At 37.1% G+C, this 11394-nt stretch overlaps 1 protein-coding gene across 1 annotated transcript in view; it reads right to left on the reverse strand.

The window, feature by feature from the left end:
• The window catches only part of si:ch211-186j3.6 (neural-cadherin), a 266160-nt gene that overhangs the window by 135991 nt on the left and 118775 nt on the right, over window positions 1–11394 (reverse strand). The window contains exons 9-14 of the mRNA XM_059534392.1: window positions 9629–9797; window positions 8769–8939; window positions 7046–7218; window positions 5385–5552; window positions 3605–3854; window positions 1580–1707 (exon numbers count right to left, since the gene is read on the reverse strand). Of these exons, the coding sequence (XP_059390375.1) occupies window positions 1580–1707; window positions 3605–3854; window positions 5385–5552; window positions 7046–7218; window positions 8769–8939; window positions 9629–9797 (1059 nt within the window). The remainder of the gene's footprint in view (window positions 1–1579; window positions 1708–3604; window positions 3855–5384; window positions 5553–7045; window positions 7219–8768; window positions 8940–9628; window positions 9798–11394) is intronic.

The raw sequence follows: 11394 nt of genomic DNA on the forward strand, positions 1-11394 counted from the left end.
GAGAAATAGTGTCAAACCTGTCACAGAACATTTAACAGGGTTGTTTGAAAATGCATCAACAATTAATACTGGTCTTCCTGTGTGTATATGTGTGCTTAAGACTGCTCCACCTCATCTAATCACATGTAATTAAACAATCCAGCATTCTCTACATAATTTATTCACCAAGCGCTCTGACCTGAAGCTGAGACCTCCTGTTGCGTGTTCTGCCAGTAACACACATTGGCAATTTCCCAGCAGGTAAAGCAGAAATCAAGGCCATTCAAGTTAAGAATAATGAAGCTAATCTAGATAGCCAGTACTGTTGAATTGATGAAGAGGTGCCAACTGCTGTTTCAACAAGCCCCAAACAACAATTATCAGACAAGCTGTTCTGAACGGCCACAGTAAACCAGCATGGCGTGAGTATTATATGATGCCCTGCCGGCCGCATTAGAGCCGAGAACACAAGTAAAGAGGCTGAATTAAATGAAAACGGCTTAATAAAATGATTCGGGGTCAGGATAACAAAACACACAGCAAACCCCATCTGGCACACAAGGGGCTGTGTGTGAGGGGGGTATTTTGTAGGAGAAAAAATTATATTAGCATTCACACCCACAAATGGTACTCATTATTGTTCCATTGCATGGAATTTGTAATTCAGAGGCCCGTTGAAAGGCCCCTCAACAGATAGAGTTGAGCACAGAGACAGGGGCATTTAATCACAAGCTTCGAAACCAGGGTCCACAGCATGGCTCAAGAATAATGATTTCACAAACATATTCACTATCAGCTAATAGTACGACAGACACATACTCAGATGCTTGGAGTCTGCAATGTTTTGTTGTTGCGTTGTTTTATTTATTTATTTATTTATTTATTTTACACGTTTATGTAGCAAGGACACAGCATTGATCAAGTGACCACTATGAGTTTTTTTTTTTTAAATAAATGCTGTTCTTTTAAACTTTCTATTCATTGAAGGATCTTAGAAAATGTATCAGTCTCCACAAAAATTACAATAAATAAAAAATAAAAAACATGAAGTAGCCAAAGTGATAGCACAATATTTCACAATATTAGTTTTGTTCAAATAAATGCAGTCTTGTTAAGCATAAGAGACTTATTCAAAACCATTTAGAAAAAAAAAAAACTAAAACAAACAAAAAAAAACACTTTTGAACAGTGGAATGATATATAGAATAGAACAAAAGACTGCATATCATTCTTGAAATAATTAATTAAAAATATAAGTGATATTTATCTGAATGTTTGCAGTACATATGACATATTTATTTATGAAATAATGAATTCTTAGAGCTATAGACATGTTTGCCTTCCTACTGAAATATAACATATAATTCCGAAAAAAAGTAGCCAGGGTTTTATCGGAATAAATACGTGTGTTTTGGAGGTCATCGTGAGATACAGAATAAAGATTATTCTATTCATCCTCATTCAAAGTGTGGCTATATCACAGATGTTCTTTGAATTTTACAGATCTTATTGCTTAACATAGTGTACTCTATGTATTTTATATTGTATAATAGATTATATTTACAAATGGGTGTCGACTGAGTGAATCGCTAGTTCATACCTTTCCATTCAGTCCCAGGTCAAGATCATTGGCTGAGACTTGGAGAACTAGAGTCCCAATTTCCGCCCCTTCTGTCACAGATGCCTCGTATATGGAGGAGGTGAAGAATGGAACGTTGTCATTGACATCTGTCAACAGCAAACAGTCATTAATATTTTCAGCAGTTTTATTTGGTTGTTGCATAAGGAATACACACACACACACATATGTATATATATATATATATATATATATATATATATATATATATATATATATATATATATATATATATATATATAGGGCTCACTGCCATTCAGAGAAAATGACTAATGTGGCCTTGGTGCACATTAGAGTAAATACTTACAGTTTTAACAAGACATTATTGATGTGAATCAAAATTTGTTCCTTGTTTCCAGCATTAAAGTATCAGTTCGACCTCTTTTGTGGAGTTTCAGCCCCCCCCCTGACCATGAAGACGCAGAAATATCTCAGGTAGCTTGAGGGAAGTTAAAACTCTGGCTTTCCATCAGAAACAAATCTGACTTATCTTAACTCTGACATTATGTCTTAACTAAGCCTTATTACATTAGTGGATTTAGTGTGTTCAAGAGGAAATGAATACCAAGCCTAGTCTCCTAAAATGTGCTGCTCTCAGTCCTAGAAGAGACATGAGGACATTGGAATTTAGGGTAAGATCTTTAATGGGTTCAATGGATTCCAGACACTAATCACCATCTGATGTACTTTCAGGTTTTAATTTTCTATCAGCCAAAGCCGTAAACCATGAATTAAACAGGAAGGCCAAATCCATTACGACCTCCTCCTTCTAGCACTCCCTCGTTTCACTCTGCCTCTCTCTCTCTCCCTCTTTTGAACGTGGCACTGGCTGTACTCTTAAATGGAGAAAGAAGCACTGCGTAAATAAGTCAAAAGCAACAGAAAAGATGAATTATTTGTCTGTGGATTATGCTGAACGATAGAGAGTTTCCCATGAAGATGTTACCCTTCAGCTCACAAAACCGATCCTGATCAGGTGCCAATGTTCTCCTACCACCCCAGATGTATTAACATACATATTTTAAGTACTGTAACTGGATCAGAATTATGGAGCAGTCACAACTAGGGAAGATTCATCCATGAAGAGAGAGCCAGATTAACACTGCAGGGCAAACTCTGTAAATTACAGGGGAAGTACAGAGACTTCCTACGGTGGAAGAGACGAACACAGAGGAATGCTTAAGTAGAGGCGAACAGACAGGGTGGGATGAAATAAAAGCTATTAAAGAGTCCAGGCTATAGGATGCAATCTGCAATAATCAGAGTTTAAGAGCGTGAATGGATTATAAAAAGAAATTAACGAGTGTAAAGACAAGGAACTGGAATTCAAACAAGAAACTGATTAAAAGCTGTCATTTTAAATGTGATTAAAGTGTAGATATAAGGACACTTTCTCGTAAATTGCTGTAATAAGAAAGCGCCTGCTAAAACTATAAATGTAAATGGTTTGTAAACAAGCACTACAGTGACTACATGCACAGATCTCTGATCATTTGAATCAATTCAATCCAAATTTAAATTCTCTAAATGTAATATTTACATGCACACTAAGTTCCACAATTTGCTGAAAATATCCATTTGCACATGCAAAGAGCTGCTTTTCAAGTTAAGGCTAGACTCTGCATATTATTATAATCCAAATTTTGTATTTATATACATTGAGTTACATCAAAGCCAACTGCATGCAAAGAGTTGTCCTTCACTGTACTGCCTGTGCATACTTTTAAATCTGGGTTCATACAAGGTTTACAAGGAAGTAACTCGGTTTATATAAGATCAGCACCAATTCTTTTCAATTGGATTGAGTTATTTTAAAAGTTACATGATGGTTTGTCATTCTGGTTGAGCTATAGGGTCAGTTGGATTATTAGGCTGCATAAGAGACCGCACAGATAGGGAAACACAGTCAATAATAAATGTAAAATTTTTCTCATGACAACCTCTAAACCTGTTTTTGCTGTGCCAGGTCATGTAGATGTCCTTTACCTGTGATGTTTATGTGAACAGTAGTGAAGGCCGCCAGGGGAACAGGAGCCACGTTCTGAGCCCGAACCCTAAGCATGAAGTTGCGGGTGGTCTCATAGTCCAAGGGTTCTGCGACAAGTATAGAGGCAGAGCCATCTTCACGATTCGGGGTTAGGTAGAAACGAACAGGCATGTTGCTTTCTGGAACCAATCCATCCTCCAAGTTATAAGTCACCCTCGGATCACCCAGCGGAGAAGTGGCCTTGATAGTCTGCCAGGAGGAAATTGTTTAATATATATATATATATATATATATATATATATATATATATATATATACACTACCATACAAAAGTTTGGGGTCAGTATGATTGTCATTTTATTGAAAGAAATTAATACTTTTATACAGCACAGAATTGATCAGAACTGATCAGTTTCCAAATACAAATGTTTTGCTGACCACCAAATTGGCATATTAAAACTGTATTACTGTTAATGGCTTAACTATAGTGCAATATTAGTTTTTACTGTATGTTTGATCAAATAAATGCAAATCCTGCCAACCCCAAACTCGTTCATACTGTATATAATATTCATATAGCTAAAGTGCTATAAAAAAATTTAAAAAAGAGAAGCAATGTTATAAACAAGACACATCTGAACACTGCAGGTTTATCAGGTTCAACATCAAAGACTTCTCTTTCTGCCCTAGGAGAATTTAGTCTCTGTCTTTAAATATAACAGATGTGAATCTCTGTTAATGGGGCAAGTGTAAGGAGATCAGCACAACAGATCAATTAAATAAGCTCAATTACTTCTATACCAGCAAGAACACAAACAACGTTTAACACAAGAGCAATTAGAAGGAGAAAAGCAAAGCACTATTTCTGTGCAGTTCTCTATTTTTGCCTTTTATTTATTTTCCTTTTTGGCCCTTTGTTCCTCCTCGCCCTGTTTATTTATGCTGCTCTTCATGAAGTGCTCATCTGCATCAATAATGGTCTTAATGGCAATAAATGTATTCCAGGAAATTCTGCAAATTATTGCTTTCAGTGCATTTGTAACCAAATGAAACGGGGGAAAAAAAGGGAATTGTCCATACATTATCCAGTGACTCAGCGATTGGCTGACTTCCTAAATAGTGAATGTAATGAAGCAACGTTCTTAAAATGTGAAGCGAAGGATCAGATGATTCATGGCAGGGCTGGAGAAACGCAGCTCGAAGTGAGGACTTGAATCTTGCAGCATCTTACCATTAGTTTAAATGGAGTGTGTATATGTGTGCCTTTGTGTACTTGTGGATTTGTGACAGGCTGTGTGAAGACTGTGTGGTCGAGCAGAAAGCACAGACTGTCAGTTGTAACTGCCAGTACATGACAGTAAAGCCGACAGTGTCTGGGAACTCAAGCCCCTCAAGGAATACCCAGAACCTTATTGTGGGATTAAAACTTATCCACATCCATCATAGCATTCCTTCAATGCACACATGAAAGACACGCTCATTAATGGAGTGCCTCACAGGTGTGCTTCAAAAGCCAAAGTAATAAATCACTTAGCAGAAGCTGTATGTTTGTTTTGCCTTTCGGTTTACGGTCCTTCATTCACAGTATATTTAGCACAAGTGAAATTGACATCTTTATGTAATGAATATCTGTGGATCACTGACAGTCACTGTTTGTTATACTGTATGACTCTGATCTTGTCATAAAGTGCAGTTAAAAGCAGGCATACATCTACATAATTAACATATCTGCAGAGATCTAGTAGTTTATAAGTGTTTAGCTTTATGTTAAGTGCATACCACAACTGGAGTGTCTCTGACTGTGTTTTCAGGTATGACGACCTCATATTTGTCCTTCTCCCACTGTGGAGGCTGGTTCTTCACGTTGGTGATAGTGACTGCCAGCTCGACCGAACTGCTCCGATTCCCTCCATCTGTAGCGATGATCTGCCTGCTGATGTAGGTCCTCTGGAAACAATCCAACACAATTATTGAGGCGTCAAAAACTATTTAAGGCTGAAAATTGGAAAATGTACTAGGACAATGGTTTTCAAACTGGAGCTCAGGGGGAAATATTTGAATATTAAAAAAAAAAATGAAAGAAAAGCTTTTACAAAATATTAGAGAAATGTCATTATATATATATAACAGAATACTAATAAATCCTCATACAAAACTGCACGCATAAACTGTTAAATACACAAGTTTACGTTAAAAACACACACGAGTTACAAAAACAGTCGGTTATGTCTCTGAAGGTACACAGCTGGGAAAGAAATCGCATGTTTATATTAGATCTTTGAAGCAGCAGCGTAATACACAGTAAAAAAATCAATAAATCCACTGCTCTCTTGTCTCCTCTGAGGCTGGGAGTCTAAATAGTGTCCTGTGCTCGTCTGTGCAGCCAAAGACAGAGCAGTTAGCATGCTTTGCCGTGGGTGGAAACTTGAAGATTAAGGGGTGGTTTAAGATTAAGACCCCCTTTCTACATTACGGGGGGAGTGAAATCTGAGTGGATTGCAGAGAAAGGCTTACTGAAAGAAAATGTACTGGGTTGATGTAGTTTTTTTTTTCAGCATGTTTTCTGGGTTGGCAAATGCACATTATAGCACATAAATATGACAAGTCAGATTTTCATGTTTTTTTTTTTAAGCAATACGCCAAGGATGACTTTTTAAATGGATCTGTGTCAAGTGTATCAACACAACAGATAGATACATCACTGTATTCACTGTCGTCTCACTGCAGATGCCTTGGCTTATCAGCAAAATCACCGATGCTGTCTGCGTTCACGGCATTCTGCTTCGTATAGCAGGCTGTCTACATGTCGAATGATGTGAAATGACGGCTAAACAATTTTCACCCACCCTCCGTAATCGCACAAAGAACATATACAAACGCTCAAGCCTCAACCATAAACACCAGCCGACACAAGACCTTGGTAGTCATAGCAACAGTTTTACAAAGGTCTCTTGTCAAAGGTGGTCCGATATCAGTGGCTTTCAAACCTCACCACCTACTCACACACACAAACACCCCATCAATAATCACTATTAATGCTTAAACAAGTCTTTTGTACTTCTCTCTGAGGTTATTTCTGTCACCAACTTTACAAAACCAGACAGAATCTGTAAAAGACCTTGTTACCACCCAATCAATCATCTGAGCGGAGAGCTGTGAGAAACTGTTGTGGACCTGCTAAATCATTCACACCGCTGCATCTTAAAACTTAAAACTCACACACGAACTATACAATATTCATGCTGCAAGTGCAATTTTGGATCTGTTTCCACAAACCTCGAACTCCTGCCCTTTATGAAGGCTGGAAACTATACTTGAGAAAGTTCAAGTCTGAAACTTGCTTTTTAAAATGCAACTTTGCGACTGCACGCAGCATCCACACATACAGATGAACTCAGCATTTCACAGGACTCCACTTGGCTGTTTGGAGCAGGACTGACCTGCGAGATTGGCTGGTTTACGTAGATCCAACCAGTGAGTGGATTGACTCGCAGATACTCTGGCTGCTCTTCGGACATGGAGTAAGTGATGGCCGCGTTAGTGCTATAATCATCATCATGTGCAGCCACTCGCAGAAAACTGGTCCCGATCATGGTGTCTTCGCGTAAGAAGTCTGTTAGAGGGAAGGCTTTGATTATTTAACATGCACTGGAAACACTCTCCTGCTGGTGCATAATTAGATGAAAAGCTTTGATAACTATCATATCCTCTGATCCTATCTGTGAAATTGCAAAGGGCAAGATACTTTGAAAACTCTTAACCAAAATAAATTCATTTCTAAATCAGTTTGATATATAGTTCTGTGATGTAGAGTTGCAGTGTGAGGAAAATGACTTTTTGAACAGTTGACAGAAGTTTGCAGTGATTGCCAAGTTGGTTCACTAATTAAAAACAGACTAAATCAACACAAACCAGTATAACACTGTGTCCCATCCTGATTTGATATGGTAAAGTGACAATTCCCTTTATGTTAAGAGTTTTATTCTATCCAGTTGGGAAGTTTACTTCGCAAATGTAATAGATGAAAGATTAAGAGTTTCCCTATTTAAAATGTAAGTGGTGTAACTATTTCAGTAACCTTATTAATGTAACTGATTACATTTGATTACTCTTCTAAATTAAATCAGACGGGGTTAACATTACAGTAGTACCCAAAACTGATAACTGTCAGACTTTCAAAATCCTTCTTCACTTGAATTAAGATTGTAATAATTCAATTTTAAACACAGCCACCACAAAATCAGACTTTAGCACCTCTTTTTACTTTAAAACTTGTTCTGTGGTTAAATACAGATTTAAAATCATAAGTTATGGTTTGGAAATGTGTTTTTGGAAAGCAAATATTTGCATACTGGCATATAATAATGCTTAAAAAAAAAGGTTAATCTTAAAAAATTAAGCACATACATAAACCCAAATAAAACAGTTATCGAATAAGCATGTGTAGTATTATTTGTTCTAAATTCCTGAAACATTGGTCTCTCATAATTCTTTGTAGTGAATGCAATTTGGGAAAGAAATCAATCAAATCTGCATGTGTGTGAAAATATTCACAACACAAAGTAACTGACTGTAATTTAATTAATAACACTTTTTTTTCTTAGTAACTGTAACTGATAAAAGTTGCACTTATTTTGTAATTATGTTGCGTAATTCTGCTACATGTAACTATTTACTCCTCAACTTTGGCTCTACTTGTGTTTATATGCAAATAAAATTCGAAATGAAATCTGTTGATCATATTAAGTGATCATATCTTTACACAAGATTTTGATGAATCCATTTGATCCATATGGATTCAATTTATGATGTCTTTATAACTTTTTGCATCTTTTAAGTTTATTGGCTGCGTTTATGCAACAGACACTGTGTGATTAATCCATCAAGCACCATATGGAAAATCATAAAAAGCATATATTCTGCATAAGCTTGAAAATGTAAGACATGTGTTTTAGTTTTACACTCTTCAGCCTCTAATTGGTTGTGTTTTATGTTTGACTGTCACATCTCGCCTCATTTCCGTGTTTGATGTGCACAGCACCTGGTTAGGAAACTATTAAAAGCAAATTGGATCAGCATGGATATTTAACTACACTTAATGCCTATACTTATTTGTATAACCCATCAGGTATGAAAAATGTTAAAAAGTTGGTCATTGCTCACATTCGTAGCGCAAGTTCTCAAATTTCGGGCTATTGTCATTCTCGTCGAGGATAAGAATGTTGAGCTGGCAGATGCCTATGAGGGGGTCCGCCGCTTGGTCCGTGGCCGTCACTGTTACTGCATACTCTCTCTGCCTCTCCCGATCAAACGTCATAGCAGTTACGATAACACCTGAAAAAGTACCTCTGTTACCACTGAGCTTCTGTTCACTGATAGTTCATCTGATTCTAATACATATATTCACAGTACTACAGATAATTCAATTTTGTTGTCCACAGTAAGGTCATATCTCTATTTAATCGTATATAAAAGGAATTAAATTATCTTTTGAAACCAATCAAACAACATTTTTTAGATGCACAGCAGATTTGTGCAAAATATTCCTTCATTTTTTGTGCTCGAGTTCAAAGAGTCAAATCTCTCTACAGCTCCCCATTTGCATTTAAGAAGTCATTGCAAATGTGCCTCACGTTTCACCCACTGCAATCCATTCCTATTTTCTCTCTTTATTCTCCTCTATAAAAGACACACTGATTGATGTCCAATGAACAGTTACATTTCATAAAGCATTCCATTTCTTTAAAAAGGGGTCTTGAGACGACACATTTAAATGCTGTCTTTTCTCTTCCTTTGAGAGTTCGCACGTTTTGAAAGCCTATGATTAAAGTGAATTAAACTCAACTTTGAATTCATGAAAATACTTCAAGGCTTACATTTCCTTGCAAGAGAGAAAGAGAGGGAGAGAAAGTGAAATAGTCAACAGTGAATGCATGACATTACAAGAGAGTGCTTAATGAGACATTAAAAAGGTTGTGTGAAAAACAAAAGTAACTAAATGTGACTATTTCAACGACAGTTACCTGTTTCTGGATCAATGCTGAAGGCAGGAACAGTGCTGTCTTTATGCATAAAACCATATGTGACTTTTCCATTGGCTCCTTCATCAGCATCATCTGCATGGACCTGCAGCACAAATGTTCCCGCTGGCTTATTTTCCAGAACTGATGCCTTCTCTTTATACTCTGCACACTGTAAGAGGGAAAACAGAGAAAGAAAAGAAAGATGTACAGTGAGTAAACCCAATTTTAATAAGGCTTTTTACCCTTGTATTAAGATCTGTCTTGGGTAATCAGATCACAAAAGGTCAGTTGAGACAATTATTGTTTACACCTGGTAATACTGGTCTCCAGTGCAACTCCTCAAAACTGGCAAAATGTTTTATTTTCAATTCAATGGTAAACTACTTTAAAAGCAGCACATACTGTAGCAAAATAAGAGAACACAAGACCAAACAAACACAAAAGTACTGCAATTAGCACTTTTGTCTGAATCACTCAAAACAAATCATAATAGGGAAGGGTAGCAGACACTTTCATACTAAAAATATGCTTATTACAAATATGGTCACCCTGGACCAACGGGAGAACTACTGCTTCTGCGTTCACCACTGAACCTTATAAATCATTCCTACCAGAGTTTGAACCTTTGAAACATTTGGCTTACTAACCCAGATCTTTGAGATGCAAAAATAAATGATAAAAATTGTGATTATTAAGCCTTGACACTACAATGCACTGCACAATTTTTATCATCAGTATATGGACAAAATGCTCATAGTCAAAATCAATGAATATAATTTCACTGATTATAGACTACTTATGTAAGTTATAAGTACTCTAATAATAAAAAAGGGCCAAGGAGCTGGTACTATACGCGCAGTGAATATGGATCATTACTAAAAGAAAGTAATTAAAAGTAACATAAATGAAGCAATTGAAAGAAAAAAGAGAGATGAATAAGAAAAGCAGTAAGCATTATGGAGTGGATGCACATTGATGGTATAAAGAAAGGGAGAGGAGGCGTATTAATCCTTATCTCTTTGGTACTGTTGAGATTCATCTCTGTATTACAATTGAAGCGCCCTTGAATCAATTCCATCCCACTGAATCTTTGGAGACGTCTGGAATAAGCCTGGATAATTCAGCCATGCTCCACCACCCACACACCTTCTTCATCCACGCACACGCGTGTATGAGTGTGCGTAATCACAAAAAATAAAGAGAGCGCTGCCTTCCCTTCATCATTAGTTTGCTCAGCTTAAGATAGCTGAGGTTAGATGAGACTCTGGATGAATACAGTATATACATCCCTTTAAAACACATGGTGACAATTCCCAAATCAGTCCACCAACTTCTCCTTTGATGGCCACTTCTGACACCTAATTACTAACAAGGGACCCAGTCCTCTCTGTGATGGTCTCTTTCATCCTGCAGCTAGCTAATACCCGGCCGCTAACTCTGTGTTGTTCAATCAGTCAGGTGAGTGTGAAATCCCATAAGGTCAGAAGTGCAAACATCAAGCCTTGTATCCCTTGTGAGTCCATCTCAAAAACCTCCAGAAACCTGTCAGTAAAACACACATGCCATGGGCCTATGAGTAAGAGAGCTTCTCAGCAGAGATCCATGAGCACTGATGTTCACACATCCACAGGAACAGTTTGGTATTCCAGAACGCAGATATGACAGGGGAATGCTGAGAGGTTCAGGAGGGAGTTTAAAAAAAAAAAAAAAAAACCTTTACTTCTTAGTTATAACCCTCTTTTCTCACTTAAAAAGGATGGATAAAG

The sequence above is a fragment of the Carassius carassius genome, chromosome 3, assembly GCF_963082965.1.
Source record: "Carassius carassius chromosome 3, fCarCar2.1, whole genome shotgun sequence".
Taxonomy (NCBI): domain Eukaryota; kingdom Metazoa; phylum Chordata; class Actinopteri; order Cypriniformes; family Cyprinidae; genus Carassius; species Carassius carassius.